Raw genomic sequence first — 19,567 nt, 5'->3', positions numbered from 1 at the left:
TCATTCTGCTCCATGTTAAATTATTATCAGGAAAATTGGTCATTAAACCGATTGTTATATACTTACATTTAGGTTTTTTTTAAAAATGTGTGAAGGGCTACGCTCAGTTGAAGTCGATAAAACGTAACATTCATCTAATTGTCGGTTATTCCGCAGACGGAACTGATGAAAGATATAGCAATAATGGTACATGTGATCATCGATAGGTCTGCGGTTGTCATTCTGTTCAGAGGTCAGCGAGACAGAAATTATGTGGGTGTAACTGAGGGCACCGAGAATTAGTTATAGGAAACCTTGCATTGGTTTAATGTTATTTGAAATCATGACTAAGGTTCGTTGGAAGTCGCTAAGTGCTCTCTTTCTTAAATACTAGATCAAAAACATTACGCGTATTTACGTGCCGTCAGTCAAGCTGCCTTAATAAAAACCCACGGTTGTTAACTGTATTACATGTCTTACTGGGTTAAACTGTTGACATAAAAGTAGACGTCTCAATGAGTGGACTGTGACAGTATTTTAAATGTTTAATACGCGAAATACCTTCCCATGGTTGGCTTGCAAGCTGTGGAAAGAGCACTAGAATGCGCCGGTACAGAGTATCTCAGCAAGTGGATAAAGCGACATCTGTGCGTAGAAACATGCACTACATGAACACTGACGGCTGCGGCGTGCACGCTGTGACCCGGAAGTTGCACATGTGCAGGAGCACCGCACGCGTGCAGAATTTCTGGCCGGCCCTGGTTTAGGTGTTCGTTTTTCCCACGCGCTGTTCGGGAGTGGAATGGTAGAGAGATAGTATGATTGTGGTTCGGTGAACCCTCTGCCAAGCACTTAAATGTGAATTGCAGAGTAATCATGTAGATGTAGATGTTGTGGTGTTAGCAAAGGCACTCACGTCGGTCGTCTATTGACATACCCCATTAACGCCAATTCCGCCGCACTGTCCTAACGGATACGTTCGTGGTGCGTCCCTCATTGATTTCTGATGTTTTTTCACGCAGTGGTCTTTGTCTGTTAGCATTGACAACTCTCGGCAAACGCCGCTGCTCTCGATCGTTAAATCAAGGCCGTCGGCCATTGCGTTATCCGTGGTGAAGGATAATGCCTGAAATTTGGTATTCCAGACACGCTCTTGACACTGTGGATCGCGGAATATTGAATTTTCTAACTATTTCCGAAATGGAATGTCCCATGCATCTAGCTCCACCTACCATTCGACGTTCAGAGTCTGTTAATTCCCCTCGTCCGACCATAATCACGTCGGAAACCTTTTCACGTGAATCACCTGAGTGGATATGACGGCTCCGCCTATGTACTGCTCATTTATACCTTGTGTAAGCGATACTACCGCCATCTGTATATGTGCATATCGCTATCAGATGACTTCCGTCATCTCAGTATATAGCGCATATGATCGCATGTCAGTAGTGTCAACAACTGATAAGTGATCTGCACCGGTAATTGTAATTTACACCTTGTATTTCTTTCGTCTGCCGCTAGGATGTTAAATGTCAACTTTTCAGGAACTTTACCCATCTTCTAGGCACGACATGAGTTCTGTTTTGACGGTAGAGATACATGTGCAAGGTACCAAATAGTGACTCTCGAGAATAGTGTTGCCAATGGTTATCAAATTCCTAAACGAAATTCGCTGTAAGATAATGACACGCGAAGTATATCTGAAGCGCCAAAATTTGCTATCGTTCCATTTGCAGGAGCAAAACCACAATAGAGATTGTAAAATTCGTAGCTTAAGTGAAGGAAGGAAACATTCTGGTTCCATGGGCGTCTTCCAATGAAATATTGCACTTTTGTGTTGATTCAGTTCCCGTTACAGTCCATGACATAAACTTTGTAACCAAAAATAAGAAAATAAGTCAGGTAAAGAAGTCCGAAAGGACGCGGCAGACGACAGTTATAGGCAAGCACGATTACTTTTTGTACTCAGAGGCTGGACTTCGGAATTCTACAGCCAGATCTGTACGTCACAAGTCCTGCCCTCGACAATAGAGAACTGTAGTAGTAGATAGACGGGACACGGTGCAACGGGTCACTCCTCTTCCAGTACTAGATTATTCAGAAATGTATGCCACAAAAACGTACAAAAGACTGGACTGTAACTTACAGGAAATTTTACGGTATATTAATAATTTTTACTTATGGACCGTCAGTCGGCAACAGAAACCAAAACATTGCTTTAAAACAAGCGTTCAGTGAATAGTGTTGTGGAATGGGGAAAAAAAACCGCAAATTGGCGTTCGTAAGAAGAAGAACAACACCAAAAATGCAACAGGAGCGTAATATGTAGGAAATTGTCCACGCAACCTGTAAGTACAGTTCAAAACATTACTACTTAATAGGAAATACCAATCACCAGAACTGTTTACAACCTATAGGCACAATGACAAAAATGTAAATAAAATAGCTAACATATGTACATATTCCAGGCCACTGATGATGCCTTGCAGAAAATAAAGGCGAAACGCGTATGGCACTAAAATTGTGTTTTATTCAGTTGCTGTCAGACGGTCCATAAGTAAAAATTATTAATATACCGTAATATTACACGCAACTGAGGAAGACAGGACTATAAAAGTTGAAGATGTCGATACAGGAAATTTCTTGGCACCACCATTAAAACTTCCCCATATATCTTTACTGGCACACGCGACAACAACGCGTTTTCCGCGCTATTCCTATAATAGAACTTAAGCGGCTGCTAACCGGGGACTGTACAACTGGCCCTTAGTAGTGTAATGATTTGGCAAATATTTTCTGCCAAAATTTCATTTTTTTGTTAGATACACCGAGAAGATAATATGTAAGCTTTCTTTCCTGTTATTCCTGTTAATCTATTATTTCTGCTCTGGTAGGCCGAATCTACGGATTTAGTTAATAATTATAACAATGCTGATCAATCGCAGACACACTCACTCACTTAAACAGCTATTGGCATTCACCCCTTCGGGTTTACTTGGCTCAGTTCGTATATCCCCATCCCCTGTTGTCTGCGGGCAAGTCTCTTCATTTGTAGATGCGACGGGGGATTTCCCTAGCAGACACATCACGTACACTATGCACACATTCAAAAATCAACTGATTCGTACAGATATCAACTTAGAATGTGTTCAAAAATGTTTGAAATGCAGCAGGGATGCACCTCAAAACAATATGAATAATCATAGGCCAACCTGCGCTGGGAATTAGGCGCTTTGTGAAGAACGTTTTTTTTCTTCAAGCATATGAATTTGGCGCTCCCTGAAACAGCCCCCCCCCCCCTAGATCTAGGCCTGCGTGGGACTACATCACCACCACTCACAGTTTGTAGACACACGTGACGCGCGGATGAGTACCGTCGTGTTGAAAATTGGCACAACAATAGTACGGTACAGTCGCACGAGATTTAACACATGAGGATGTTGGCTACCTGTGACGTGCCATTGTGTCGTCAGTTCCTTAGTCACTACCAGCCGCGACCTGAATTCACACCCAATGGCTCACCACTCGGTGAGGCCACGAGTAAAACCATAGTGACAAACACTTAAAGAATGGGACCTCTCTCCTGGCCACCGCCATATTTGCTGACAACGGTCATCCGATATAGCGCAGAATCCCGATTCATTGTTGTTCAAAATGCGATGCCATTCATCAGCAGTCCATGCTTCCTGATAATGGCATCTCTCTAAAGGTAACCGCTTGTGCAGTGATGTTAATGGTAGCCTACGCATGGGACGGTAATTCCCTAGTCCGACTACTGATAGTCTACGACCAATGGTGTGGGATGAGACAGAATACTGCAAAGAGTCCGTTGGCGCACTGTCACAACTGAATGCCCCACAAATCTGGATATTGTACTATTCCACCAGCTGGTCAAGTGGATACCCACAATAAGGTTCCTTTCAAACTGACATATGCTGATAACTGTCTCTCACGAATTCACTGCCTCTCTGTGTCCTTCAGAGGATCGTTAAATATAAGACGCTGTTAACTGTTTTTATATAGGCCCTACCCTACCCTACCCTACCCTACCCTACCCTACCCTACCCTACCCTACCCTACCCTACCCTACCCTACCCTACCAGGACTGGTAACAACCCTAAACAGGAACAACTCTGTTACACTCTCGTAATGGTGCCACCTGTCACAGAACATTGTAACTCTAACCATTTACATACCCGCCCAGTAAGGGGGCAGTGCATTTTTCCAAATAGATCGTGTGCTCCAATTTAACTGTCAATTTTCCTAAAATGTCACAGAATTAGAAAAACACAGTGGTTATAAAAACGTATTTCAACCATTTAAATAAACTACTCTTTTCGCTAGAAGCTTCGTATTAAAGCCAGAGTTCCGAATCGACTACAAGTATGTATAAAAAACTTTTTTTCTCGTAGTAGGTCTCAGGTTCGAATCCTGCCTCGGGCATGGATGTGTGTGATGTCCTTAGGTTAGTTAGGTTTAATTAGTTCTAAGTTCTAGGCGACTGATGACCTCAGAAGTTAACTCGCATAGTGCTCAGAGCCATTTGAACCATTTTTTGTAGTAGGTCTGTCAGTTTCACAAAATCTCATAGTGGAGCACTGTTGGGATCAGATCGATGTATAACATTGTTGCTATTTGCCATATAGCGGAGAGGCTGAGTCACAAATAGGCACAACATAAAGACTGTCACAAAGTAGCTTTCAGCCAGTATGGCCTTCGTCAAATATGTACAGTCTGTAGCAACTGAAGCCACACTGTGAGCAGCAGCACCAGTGCATGATGGGAGTGGCGACTGGGTGGCGGTCAAGGGGGAGGCTGGGGTGGGCAGGGGGATAGTAAGGTGGGGTGGGGACAGTGAAGTGCTGCTGGGGAACATGCAGGGACGAGGTGGAGAGGGTAGGACAGGTACATGCAGTCTGGGGGTTAGAGTTGCAGGGGAGAGGTTGAGGGGGGGGGGGGGGGATCGAGGGTAGCAGAAAAGGAGATAATTGCTATGGTGGAACGAGGGCTGTGTAGTGCTGGAATGGGAACAGGGAAGGGGCTGGATGGGTGAGGACAATGACTAATGAAGGTTGATGCCAGGAGGGTAATGGGAACATAGGCTGTATTGCAAGGAGAGTCCCCTCCTGCGCAGTTCAGGAAAGTTGGTGATCGTGGGAAGGATCCATATGGTATAGGCTTTGAAGCAGTCATTGAAATGATCTCATGTTGGGCAGCATGCTCAGCAACAGGGTGGTCCACTTGTTTCTTGGCCACAGTTTGTCAGTGGCCATTCATGGGGATAGCCAGCTTGTTGGTTGTCATGCCCACATAGAATGCAGCACAGCAGTTGAGCTGAGCTTGTAGATCACATTACTCGTTTCACAGGTAGCACTGCTTTGGACGGGACGGACTGGAGTAGGTGGTGGTGGTGGTGGTGGTGGTGGTGGTGGTGGAATGTATGGGACAGGTCTTGCATCTAGGTCTATTACAGGGATATGAGCCATGAAGTAAGAGGTTGGGAGCAGGGATTGTGTAGTGATGGACGAGTACATTATGTAGGTTCGGTGGATGGTGGAATACCACTGTGGGACGAGTGGGAAGGATAGTGGGCAGACATTTCTCATTTCAGGGCGCGAGAGATAGTCGAAACCATGGCGAAGAATGTAATTCAGTTGCCCAAGTCCTGGGTGGTATTGAGTTAAGAGGCAAATGCTCCTCTTAAGAAATCTATAGCTGGAAACAAACTTCATGGTCTGCAGTCGAATTCGGAACTTCGGCATTTTCTTGCAGTACTGTACCTTCCGATCTTTGTTGGTACGATGGTTTTTAATCTGCCTCGAACTTCCATTACAACAGCGCTGCAGAATATTCTCTTCAAGACTATATTAGACCTGTCTCCCGTGTCTAATAAGCACAGTATCGACGGGACGCCATGCCTGAGTCACCCTTCATAGTTAAAATAAAAGGCAACAAGAAAAGGGAAAAGGGAATAGCGTACACCTACGTTCATCTAATAAGTTCGAAGTATCTGGCCACTCAAACGAAGCTGTCCCGTCGCTGCAGGAGATAACCCATGCAGCAAACACTCACAGATAAACCTGACCCGCGCTGTTTGTATAGAACTGCGGCCACAGACGACAGCTGAACTCGCCGTTTCAGACACTCGCTCTCTTATTATCGACGAGTATATAAATGGTCTCCCAAGGAGTTGTTCCGGAATAAATGTGCAATAATTTTAGAGCTTCTTTAGTGATCTGGTTTCATTGTTGCAACCACGAATTTAAGAAGACTGTATTAAAATTTCGTCAACAAAATATAACAACAAATAAACGGGTGTGAACAGTGTTACAAGAAAGGAATTACGGATTCAAAACTTCCTAAACGGAACGCAACTTCACAAACGTTAACATACGTTTTGACAGAGCACAGAGAAACTGTATGATTGTGAAACTGTTGCGTTCATTTGTTGCAGCTTATGTGACAAACTATGTTTTCATAATTTTCTTCTAGGCGCTACAGTCCGGAACCGCGCGACCGCTACGGTCGCAGGTTCGAATCCTGCCTCGGGCATGGATGTGTGTGATGTCCTTAGTTAGGTTTAAGTACTTCTAAGTTCTAGAGGACTGATGACCTCAGCAGTGAAGTCCCATAGTGCTCAGAGCCAGCCATAATTTTCTTGGGAGCTATCACATTCACATTCATACGACCACCTAAATCGGGCAAGAAGATTTAGGAGTGTTCAAAAAGTCTCTCCGCAGTGCCGTATGACTGTTAGCCGCGCGTGCCGTATGATTGTTCGCCTGCCTGGGTTTTTCAACGAAACAAAAAAACGCACAACGATACTGCAGTGATATTCTGTACCCATTCATAGGTGAACTTGTGTTAAGTGAAATACTGAACGGTTATTTTCAGCAAGATGGTGCAACCGCCCATACTGCTTGCTGATGGTTTTGGTAATTTCACAGGGACTTTGGCCTCCACGATCGCCTGACGCAACACCACCTGACTCTTTTTTTCTGGGGTGCAACGAAAGCAACTATCTATAAAAACCATCCAAAATCCACCGATGAATTGAAAAATGCAATATCCACTTTCACTGCTTCTGTTACAGAAGAGATGTTACAGCTTGTGTTTGGAAACATAATTAGACGAATTGAATTGTGTATTCAACAACAGGGGGGACACTGTCGACATTTAATGTGAAAATCTGTAAGTAAAAATAAATATTCAATAAATTAATAACTTGTATTTTACTGACAAGGGGAGGCCACGACGTTTGGAACGCGGATTTACAGCAAACTTCGTACACTCGTAGTACTCCATGAGGACAACAAAATGTGTAAGCAGTAGCGCGTACTTCACAAGCGTTATTGAGAAAATCGCAATATAATTTCGGTCGTGAAATATATACCTGCGCGTGGCCATTTTTACCATGAAGCTGCGGCAGCCGAGTGGTTAGTGTTCAAGCACCGTAATCGCTGGATCGAGTCCCGATCGTCAGTTTTTTTTATTTTCAACACATTTTCTTTACTATTTATAATACAATTGATATCATGCGAAAAATACGTGTAATCGGATGAACTTTTATTAAATTTGCCATGTTATTTGGTAGTCTGCAAATTTTTATTATCACAAATGATATAATATTGATAACTATCGACTAGTAAACGACCAAACGCATAAAGTGATACTGAAAATGTATGGTTAGCCGTGATTTGAGAAATCCCTTATACCTGGAAGGAGCCCGAAACTACCTATTACCTGCAAGTTTTGACCGGCACACACGGCTTTCGAAAGATGTACAATTAATCGTCGCTTTCGACATTACGAGTACAAGTTGCAGGATGTTATATTTCGTCAAAACATGGAAAACATAACATTCCTATCGTATGACACACGTATTGTCACTAATGAGTGTATGACATACCAGACATGTTTTCCGGTGGAGGATTCAGTTGACCTGTCGCCTTATCAAACGTTTGCGGTCCCCATTCGAAAGCCACTTCTTTTCGTCTGTTATTAGAGTAGTTGTGCAGAATCAATTGTCATTATAGATACCTTCCTTACACCCCTCTGTTGCAAACTGACGAAATATCACGACACTGGCGCGATTGGAATATAGAGAACAGCGAATATTTTTTGTAAGGCACGAAGGAGATTTAAAAGCGGCTCGCCCGTGTTGTAGTCTAACACCGTGACCACTAAACCACGACGCCATTGTTCTCTCGGATTCCTCTATATTGGACTTCCTATCCTTAGATCGTTCAGTTTCTATTTTGCTTTTTTTCACAGTTCAGTACACCTTCTTCCTGTTACCACGCATGATCCGTGTTCAGTTTTTGACAGGCTGTCCGCTGGGCCCTTTTTCCACTAAATCTGAGGGGGGGGGGGGGGGGAGGGAGGGGGGGGCAGGGCGATGAGGAGTTTCCCTTGTTAGCAGTCGCAGGCAAAGGTTTCTAGTGGCCAGCTGCTGCTCCGTAGTTGCCAACTTTGTCTCACGCCACGATTAAGCACTGGGGTGGCCGTTGCAAACTAGCTGACTTGACAGGACACAGCTTTTTTCCAATATTAGAGGTCACATATCAAAACATTTTAATACAAAAATATAAGGAAACTTTACCAACCTCTTAACTACTGTTTACACGCTCAAAACATTAAAGTCAATAATAAGTTGAAACGACATTAACAAGTGATGTGCTTTTTCGAGCTGAAGGCGTTTGGCGCATTACACCATCTTTCCTGGAGAGATTGCTTCTCTCTCTCTCTCTCTCTCTCTCTAGCATACGCTGCTCCTGGAATACATCGCCCCCAGCGCTTTCCTTTGTTTTCGACCTGTCAGTAAGCCGGACTATGTCTCCTGCATGGTGTCGTGGTTCGTTTCCCAGTACTCCCTGCTTCTAATTGTTACACAGAAATGTGTATTGAAGCAGCTATAAGTTGTTATATTGTCAGACGGCACTTCCCCGACCATTTCTATAATTACCACATTCCTTATATAGGTGTGGGATTCAGTATATCCTAAAGGTATCCAGTTATTTAAAGTCTGTAGCGTTTGTGCCTCTGGCGCTGCCTCCATTTTAACCCACAGGTGTAGTGGGTACATGTCCAGCGTGATATTCACCTAGCAGTGGGGGGTGCCGCTTATTACGCCTGTTACGGCTAAGCAGACAAGTGACCAGTATCTGCACCTTTCCAAGCTCCTTAGCAGCCATCTTCTGTTTTGCTTTGTGCCACCACACTGTAGCCCCATAAATCGTCGTATGTGTTATCGCAATGATATATATCCAACACATACTCATCGGGTTTGGACCTCAGTTTTCTCCACGGGCTCTTCTAGTGCTCACGTGAGCGTCTTTCGCATTGACCACCATCTTTTGATTCATCATGAAGAGCGTCCTCTTTCGGACTAAATTGTCCTATAAAATGTCCGTTATAAATTATCTTTTAAGGCCCCCATACACGCTACTGCATGCTTAACAATCACGCTTGCGCAAGAATGCTTGTGCAAGCTTGCTTGACCGTGTATAGGGTAAATTAGCGCAAGCATCAGGCTTGCCCAAGAAGCTTGACACTTGACCGAATTTCGATTATGCGTGCTTGTGCAAGCCTCCAAGCGTGTCCATGCTTGCTCGTTTGTGCCTAGAGTACAAGCACACATCTGTCATTCGGACACAGACTGTGGAGAGGGCTCGTTTATTTAGATTTTGTGTCGTTTCCTTCTTCGTTCTGATGTCGGACGGGGAAGTGTTGGAGGAATTTAATAGGTGCTACAAAAGACACCCAAGTTTATGGAATATTAAAAGTAAAGAATATCACGATAAAATTAAGAGACGCGGCGTATGAGGTTCTTCTCACAAAGTACAAAGAAATAGAGCCATCAGCAACTAAAGATCCTGTTATTAAGAAAATTAATACATTACGAACGAATTACAGACGAGAAAAAAGGAAACGGGACAGCACTTACAAGTCAGGAGGCTGCAGCAGACGTAGTTTACAGACCTGTTCTGTGGTACTTTGATCTTTTCTGCTTTTTAAGTGAACAGGACACAGCAAGATGCTCTTCGAGTAATTTACTAGGAATAGAGGTAAGTGAGATAGGTTGATAGTGGTATTTAGTTATAGTAGCACTGTTACAATTAAGATATATGCCTATGCTTTTGTTTATACTATATTGCAATACACATTGTTTTCGTTTACATTTTTCTTTACTGCTAATGCACAAAATTATGTTGCCAAGGAACAGAGTAGTTCATAAATTCCTCTCTCACATGTTTAGCATCAAGTGGAATGTTTCCTACAGTAGACCTTTGCAGTGGTAGCATATTAGAATCCTCTGTTGTTAAGCCATAAGGCGTCACGAGGGACAAAAGATTAAGATACGTTTCCTCAATCATCCTGAGGTAATTATGCCAATCACGAGGATATATCTTCAATTCACTCCGTAAATTTTTATGAGAATACGATTTTAGTTTTTTAAGCCACTCTTTAGTCCACATCGTGTTTCCTCTTTTGTTTTTTCCGTAAAACAAGCAAAAAGGCTGCAACAGCAAGCGCATCATCGTTTGTGCTCGACATTTTCCGATGTAAACAAACTGATGCTTGTACGTGCGGGTCTGAGTCGTGTTGAGGCGCAAGGAATTTGTGCACGCTTGAGCAAGCACGCTTGCGCAAGTGTGATTGTCAAGCATGCAGTAGCGTGAGTGGGGACCTTAACACTAAGAGAAACGCCAAAGAGCGTCACACATATACTCATTCATTCTCACTTATACCAACTCACTTGCAGTTGCTTATCTACTCGTACTTCTATACCAGCTACAAATAAAACAAAACAATAGATGTTTTCATTTTAATTAGATACACTGATGCACTGTTAATAGTTCTCTAACCTACTACCTATACGCAAATGTTTCCTGTGAATCGGCCGGCCGAGGTGGCCGAGCGTTTCTAGGCGCTACAGTCTGGAACCGCGAGACCGCTACGGTCGCAGGTTCGAATCCTGCCTCGGGCATGGATGTGTGTGATGTCCTTAGGTTAGTTAGGTTTAAGTAGTTGTAAGTTCTAGGGGACTGATGACCTTAGAAGTTAAGTCCCATAGTGCTCACAGCCATTTGAACCATTTTTGAACCCTGTGAATCTTCCTCATAGAAATAACACAAACGTAGACATAAGCATAAAACCTAATAAGTAAATACAAACATTCAGCTCATAAAACTATCTAGTGGTCTTAAGATGTTTGTGTATGTTGGAGCAATGTTAGGTGCATTCTGCGTCACTGGTTTCTCTCTTCCTTCCTTTCTTTCTGGTGTTTTCTCGATCCAATTCCTTCTCTCTACGGAAGGAGCTGCCGTCAATTGAGGAAGTGCTTAGGGTTCACCTTGAAACGGTTGAATTCTACTTATTTGAACAATTATTGTTGTTTGGATCGATAGTTGTATCTTAACATTAACTAGGGATGTCTTTTCGACTACCTGATAGGGTCCCTGCCACCGTGCAATGAACTTCTGAGTGTTTCCTTTTGGAACCTTAGTGTTACCCTTTGGAACGTGAGAGTTAGATACGTAACTAAACCACTCCCCGACGTGGTATTTAGGTAATTTCGCTTTTTTTATTGATAGTGCATTCCTCTCGCTGGAGCTTTTTTCACCTGACGACAAAGGAAGAATCCTCTCCTAAAGTAGGTTAGAATTCGAAAGGTTTGGGCATTTTCCGACCAAAGCAACCTCATAGCGCAAAAACGCATGTTTTCGTTGCTTTTTGAATAGCAGTCCGCAGCTCGTGGTCGTGCGGTAGCGTTCTCGCTTTCCGCGCCCGGGTTCGATTCCCGGCGGGGCCAGGGATTTTCTCTGCCTCGTGATGACTGGGTGTTGTGTGATGTCCTTAGGTTAGTTAGGTTTAAGTGGTTCTAAGTTCTAAGGGACTGATGAGCACAGATGTTAAGTCCCATAGTGCTCAGTCATTTTTTTGAATAGCACGTTCTTACGACATACCGTAATATTGTGTCCCAATTATCGTGGTTACTGTTCACATAATAACCTAGCATTTTACTCAATGTCCTATGAACACACTGGTCTATAGTTCGCTTGCGGACTTGTAACTTCTTTGTGCACAATAGTCGACGAAGCTGCTAAAGTAATTGAAGATATACAAATTCGTGCCTTGGTCTGTTGTTATCGTGCCTGGCGTGCCAAATCTCAGTAGCCACTGATTAAAGCGTGAGGCACTGTTGGTTTGGTGTGGCGATCATGCACAATTAACGTAAGAAATGATAAATTATTTCCCGCTGGTGGTGTTCAAATGGTCTGAGGACGTAAAGCCCTACCATTGGAAACGGTTTCTCTGCTGCAGCCAGTCATTGCAGTGGGACTGCTGTCTCAACTTAGCTTTTTGAGGGCAAGCAATGCAATTCTTTACGTAGCGCTCAACTTAACGTTTTGTCTGTGGCCAATAGTAATTTTCCACAAATGGCGTTTCGCGGCTCGTTGTCCGCTATCCCCAACTAAACTGGAGTAATGGGTTTTCCACATTTCTTCCTCCCGTGAACAGGCTGCCATTCCGAGGCGGCGGCCGTACAATGTTCACCTGTAAAACACTTCGTCGTCAGAACTGTTTCACGTACCGCTGGCAGTCGACATCGGCGACCCGAGCTCTGCGTCACTCTTCTGTGTCATTCCTTCGCATTCTGCAGCTTGTACTTTGTGATTTAAACGGGCAGCGTTACCATGAGACTTCCTTGGACGATGCGCTACCTCAAAAACATTCGTTAAGTGTGAAGGCCAAGCTGGTTAGCTTACTGGTTGGATCCTTTAATTCCAAAAGCCATTTTAGTGTTCAAATGGCTCTGAGCACTATGGGACGTAACATCTATGGTCATCAGTCCCCTAGAACTTAGACCTAATTAAACCTAACTAATCTAAGGACATCACACAACACCCAGTCATCACGAGGCAGAGAAAATCCCTGACCCCGCCGGGAATCGAACCCGGGCGTGGGAAGCGAGAACGCTACCGCACGACCACGAGCTGCGGACCATTTTAGTGTGGCAAGACATGTTATGGCTAGAGAACGGATTGTATGCTTTTGCATATTTGGCTCCTTTTCACCGGTTATTACATATTCTAACTAAAAACTAGTGACGATGCTTATTTTCGCTCTATGTTTACAATATTTTAAAAATGTAACTGGATGTAGTTTTGTTGTCTTATAGATTGACCGCGACTTACAATTAGAAGTGCGTGCAATCGCTAACCGAGAGGCCACTGCCTAGCGAAATCATTACAGAAGAGGAACGTGAACAGGCAGGCAGAGTCAATGCTCCTTCGCCCGCGCCTCCGGTTAATACCCTCCGCTGTCATACCTTACGCGTCGGCAACAATTAAATTACACTATGCAAGATTTTAGTCGCACGTCCATTGTTTCAGTTTAGCTTTCTATTTACTTGTACACTTTTATGTGTAGTCCTTATATGTAACATGGTTCTCTCAACTAAATTTAGAAAAAGTTGTGTAGATAGAAGTGCCAGGCAATAATATGTAACTCTAGTAAGGAAGGCTCTTGACTTATCCAGAAGACTGGAACAAAAAACACCTTTTTTTTGTAATCAGTTGATGTTGGATCAAAATAAATAAATAAATAAATAAACCTCCCGAACCAGTGGTAACTCGTTGGGGTACGTGGATCAAAACCGTGTTTTGCAGTGAACATTTAGAGGCCATTAGAGGGGTAGTAAACGACTTCGATAGTGCAGGGGCTTTGGCATTTTGCCACTGCAATGATCCTTTTAATGAGTCCGGTATTAAAAAAGACATTCCTGTGATTAGCACTCATTTTTCCCATATACCTGAAAGTATTAAAAAGCTTGAAACTCAAGGTTTCGCGTTGAATGAATCTATTCAGTTAATGAATAAAATTATTCTAGTGAACTTCTCTTTGCTGGAGGTATTTCCAAGCTAGCTTAAAGAAAAGTTGGAAAACATTTTAAACAATAAACCAGGCTTTGATCCCTTGTGCTAAGTTGATAGTTTTATTAATGGGGCAGGCGGACTTTTACCAGTAACAGTAAGTGCCAACATAGCAACCAAATTCAAATACTGCCCAGTTACCTCAGTAGATGTTGAACGGTCCTTTTCCGAACATTTGGAACAGTACTTGGTCGTTTGTTTACAATCGTAGAAAAATGTAAAATAAATTGTAAAAGATGCTTTGGTCCAATAATATTAATTAAAAGTTAATGCTATTCAAAAAATTCATGATTGAAAGTAATATAAATAAAATATTACGGAGTTTTTGAGCGTGCAATATATCTCGAATTTGGTCATGTAAATATCAGCTTGTTAACAACAGAGAAGGAACAATTTCTGAAACACGGTATGCGCCCCCATTTTGCAAATTTTTAGAAAATGTGAGAAGGGCCCCCCTTCGTAACCTCTACCAGAAAGCATTCAGAAAATGTCAGCATTCTAAATGTACCAATTTTATGCAAAGATTTTCGCGTGAGCGGCACTCTTCCTCGTAATTGATATGCACAGGTCCGACTTTGAGATGCAATGCGCGCAGTAACTAGCATTTTTATTGTTATTTGATCTTGCATATTTCGACACTTTTCACGCATTTTTAAGCATTTTTCATCCATATTTTAAGGCTTTTATGATGCATTGATTTTGATATTCTGTTTAATCAGAAAATACAGACCTAGAATGAAGTCTTAGCTAATGTTCATGGTAGAAAAAAATTCCATATATACTCAAAAGTCTCTCTCTCCCTCCCACCCATTAAACCCAACAATGTGGAACTGAGAGAATTCCACTCACACCAGTTAATATACAGTGCGGTGAGCACAAATTCACTGTAGTCAATTTTTTCTGGCTATCCCCAGATACCTGTATCAAACAACTACTTACATGACTTCCCTTTACATAGCCGAATAGACAGATGTCTCCCAGTGATTTTGCACTGAAATGTCCCTTAGTCGAATTTATTGGGAGCATTCCACAGTGGTCACATTGCCCCCCTATTCTGTTTAACACAAGAGGGGAAGTATTAGTTGATCATATTGTCGATGCACATGTGGAAATTTTTGAACAGAGTGCCCTACTTGCTTGCACTTCAGACATTGTGGCTTCATACAGTAACTGGGTTACTGTAGTGCGTGGTCCTAAAGTAGCTCTGGAGACTTTTAAGTCATTAAATTATTGCTTATCAGACATTTCAGATACGTGTAGTCTATAACAGAGATAGAGGTACATTTTATTATTTGTCTACAGTGCCTTTGGTTCTCAGGACGAGGAATCATCATAAAAGAAATGAGTCAGAGTCTGTGTCCATATGGCTTAAAGGAGCTCTTAATTGTAGCAAGATTAAAGTTATTGGTGAGTGACAAAATCTCTACGTTAAACACTATTCCCTTGGCCTAGTCACTGAATCAATTTGTCAAAGCAACTGCAGTTGCCACTGCTATTTTGTCCATAGTTCTGGGAAACTCCATGGATACTTTCCACAATGCTTTTGATAGCAGGCCCCACAAAAATGCATAGTGCCCATTGTTCTGCATCCTGTAAACTGGCCTTATTGAAGCAATCTCCATTTGTTAATTCATATGTACTGATACTGATTCTTCTGATGTAGTCCCAAAAACTGCCTTTTGATTCTCCTTCCTTCTGTTCAACACGATTAGGTTGTTCATGATAATCCCACAAGTTAATTTTCTTCCTGTAGAATATTCTTTTCAGATTTTGTAACTATGGTAACTGTAGTGCCTCAGTTAAGTTTTTTGGCATTCATATTGATCCATTAGTAACTTGGGAAACTCACACTTACCATGTATGGACAAAGTTAGCTCGAGTCACCTATACACTAAGAAAACTTGACTTGTGTGACTGACAGGCTACTAAAGAACTCCGATTATGTCTTTTTTTCACAGCCATCTCACGTGAGACGGGCCAATTCCTCTGGAGCGAAAACAATTTTTATCTGGCAGAAAATGGCCATTAGGTGTATTGATAGAGTAAGAAACTATGTATCATGTAGGGAATTCTTTAAAGAGCTTAAAATACTGACAATTGCATCCCCATTCATTCTTAGCTTCTTGATGTATATCAAGGAAAATGAGGACAGCTGTAAAATGTGGCAGTCTATGCTTAAGTATGACACATTGAAGGTGGATGATTGACATCCAAGGCTTAAAAACACACAATAGTTACACATATATTGGGATACAATTACTTAATATGTTAACAACTACAGCATGCAGTATATCACTGAATGTCTTCAGAAACAACACAGAAAAATGGATTGAACAAAGAGCCTTGTCTATGATAGAAAAATTTAAAATACGTTTTAAAAATGATTTAATCTACTAAAATTTATGTATTATTTGATCACTATTTTATTTGAGCTTTTCTTAAAATGTTTATTGTGTTATACTATCATGCTTTATTTTCATAATGTATTTATACTTAATGATTAACACACATCTCATGTGTATTTGTTAAAATGTTTTTCTCAGCAAGTGTATTATGACATACTTAATGTTTGCCATATTTTCATTCTGCATGAGACATTTATATTCAATGATTATTACATGTGTCTAACATAAACAATATATATTCTTTTAACAATACCAGAGAAGGAAAGTTTCTACTCACCATATAGCGGAGATGCTGAGTCGCGATTGTGCCTATCGCGACTCAGCATCTCCGCTATATGGTGAGTAGCAACTTTCCTTCTCTGGTATTCTTACATTCCATCCTGAATTTTCCATTGTTTGATATATTCTTTTAATATGCGCCAAATGCTTGACTTATTAAGCAACTATACCATGTGTGAAAAAGAAGTCATCAACTGTGTGGAATATGCTTAAAGATGGCTCAATAAATCAAAGTTGATTGATTTGTAGTGTTTTTATCTTTGTCAATACAATATTGCAGTCAGTGTTCTCTTCCAGTGAGCCTGTTGGTGTCATTTCCAGGTGCTAGAGAGTGTGCGGAACATAGTGGCAAACCGTCTTTCTGCAGATGGTCGCACGTGGGTGAAAACTCTGTCACGATACAACAGTGGCACTTATAACAACCAGTGGTTTGTGGTAGACTTCAAGCGGTTTAAGCCAGGCAAGAGTGGTGGTGTCAGCAATGGAACACTGTGGGTTCTGGAGCAACTTCCGGGACTGGTGCGCTACCAAGATCGCACGGAGGAGTTACGCAAGAATACCTATTGGGCATCTTACAATGCACCTGCTGATCCCATAATCTTTAATACTGGAGGCTTCCAGGACCTCGTCAAGAAGTTTGGTGACTGGTCTGTACTAAAGACAAAATTCAGATAAGCTAAGCTGGCTGTGTTATGTATGCTCTCTACTTGGATTTAAAAAGATACTTGCAGATTCATTTTCAGTCCATTGCTTCAACACTGTCAAAACATATTTCACATATATGCTTAAATGATCTGAAGGAAATAGGTTGCTTCGTTCCTGGAAAATATACCTTCGCCTCTACTTAACCCCTTCAAAACATATCGCTCAAACAGCAAAACTTTCACTTTATTCTCCCAATTTGTTACCATCCAATAAAACTGCCATTAGAGATTCTCTCTCTCTCTCTCTCTCTCTCTCTCTCTCTCTCTCTCTCTCTGCATACAGACAATCTTTAAGTCTCCTCACATGCCTACTTCAACAATATACATACATCATGAGGTTGTCATAATCTGACTCAGCGGTGTTAGCCAACAGTTCTTTTATTGCAATAATACATAAGACTATATTAAAATGGCTCATAGTTGTCATTATATTTTGAATTCTCTCTTCTAGCTTACTTTTATTTTAATGCTATATTCAATAGGACTCTGTCATAATTATAGACAAAAATATTACATTTAAATGATATATCTAAAGACAAAGATTCTGTAACTTACCAAACAAAAGCATTGGTACGTTGGTAGAGACAATAACAAACACAAACAGATATATTTTCCCCACATGGAATGTTTCCCTCTATTATATTCATTTACATTTAAATGAATAATAGATAGTTAATAATGACAATAAATATGATTTTTGACCCAATTCTGCCCTTATGTATTTGGTTCCTTTTTGCTCTAAACTGAGAGCAGCTCAATAATAAATTGTCTTTTTTTGTGATCAGTAGGTATTTTTCTTTACTTTTTGTGACCTTTATGAATTTTTGCACATAGTTTACTGCGGACAAGCAATAGGAATTTCAGTACCACCCATATGACAAAGCCTTGCTAGAACCTTCATGCAGAGAAAAACAACATTTCATAATCTAATATTTTTGGAGAAGAGTACTTTCTTGTGAAACAAAAGTTTTTGCTCAGTGTAAAAACAAAACATTTTTATCAACAGCTGGTGATGTAGTCCAAACATAAAAACTGCAGCGCTATACACCTGTCAATAATGTTAAAAATAGTATGTGCACTTTACACGCACGTGCTGCTGCCCCGATATTATAATACAGAATTTGATTGATGTCTTGTCTTCTGTTTGGTCGTGTGATCTTTCTCAGTGAAAAAGCCAAGAGCAAGGTGGGAGTAATTTGGGTGGTTGCCAAAGACTCATAAATCTGTTACTTTTGAAGGCATATTGTCTATTGCGATTTTTCCAATGAATTTTTTCCTTCTGTTTGAATTCATTTTTTCATTTCCACCATTATCATTTAATGATAATTACTCTCTCTCTCTCTCTCTCTCTCTCTCTCTCTCTCTCTCTCTCTCTCTCTCTCTCTCCCCCCCCCTCCCTCCCTCCCTCCCCCCCAACGTGTGTGTGTGTTTTTACATTATCTATAAACTGTCAAATGTTTTTTAAGACGGTAAACTGTAATGGAAATAAATCTGGTCATATTTAGAACTGCAGATACTGTCTAGTTTTACTACATTTTGAGTAGAAAAATTAAAACACATGTTATCCATACATTCTTGTTTTAATACAAATGAAGTGTTAAGTTCATCACTTTGACAAGAAGTCTCATAGGATGTCTGTGATCTATCTTTAGCACTGAATGGAAGTACACTAGTCTTGGTCACCATACAGTTTTTACGAACATTACATCATTACGGCACAGTCCATATCAATTCAGGCAGTCTAGGGAAAATCTTACCTTCATAGTCTCAGATGTTATTTAATTTAGCACATGTTAAAATGAAGAATTAAGTAAGTAACATGCTATTTTTTTGTTTTCTCCAAAAAAATTTGGCTCAGAGATACAGCCCTCCAAAGATGACACAGCAGATACCATTTTGAATATGCAAATTTTGGAAAAAAGTTTAAAATGCTTTATCTCTGGAACAGTTGTAGATATTTTGTTGGTTTTTTATTTGAAAGATAATTGCTTTATGATTACAAAGAAATCCTCCATTTGGATTTATCTGTCAAAGTTCTTTTACTATAGATTCTGAACTTTATTTATAATTAATGGATTTTTTTTAAAAATTACAATCCATGAAATTTTGATTTTTTTTTCCTGTTAATCAGTACCAAATAGTTCAACATTTCCTGAAAAGGAGAGCTTACACTTTTAGGTTGAACAGGTTTTATAAACAATTGCAATTTTTGCCATACATAAAACCTGTTTTATTATCACATAACAGGCTCATAAAAATC

The 19,567-nt window shown here is 41.0% G+C and overlaps 1 protein-coding gene across 1 annotated transcript in view; it reads left to right on the top strand.

Annotated features, from left to right (window-relative positions):
- LOC124802618 (putative phospholipase B-like 2) overlaps positions 1-19,567 on the top strand; it is a 129,410-nt gene that overhangs the window by 95,193 nt on the left and 14,650 nt on the right. Inside the window, exon 6 of the mRNA XM_047263508.1 lies at positions 16,925-17,250. Within this exon, the coding sequence (XP_047119464.1) occupies positions 16,925-17,250 (326 nt within the window). The remainder of the gene's footprint in view (positions 1-16,924; positions 17,251-19,567) is intronic.

Source organism: Schistocerca piceifrons, chromosome 1 (genome assembly GCF_021461385.2).
Source record: "Schistocerca piceifrons isolate TAMUIC-IGC-003096 chromosome 1, iqSchPice1.1, whole genome shotgun sequence".
Classification (NCBI taxonomy): domain Eukaryota; kingdom Metazoa; phylum Arthropoda; class Insecta; order Orthoptera; family Acrididae; genus Schistocerca; species Schistocerca piceifrons.
Note: the sequence above shows the minus strand (reverse complement) of the source record. Positions and strands in the feature narration are given on the sequence as shown.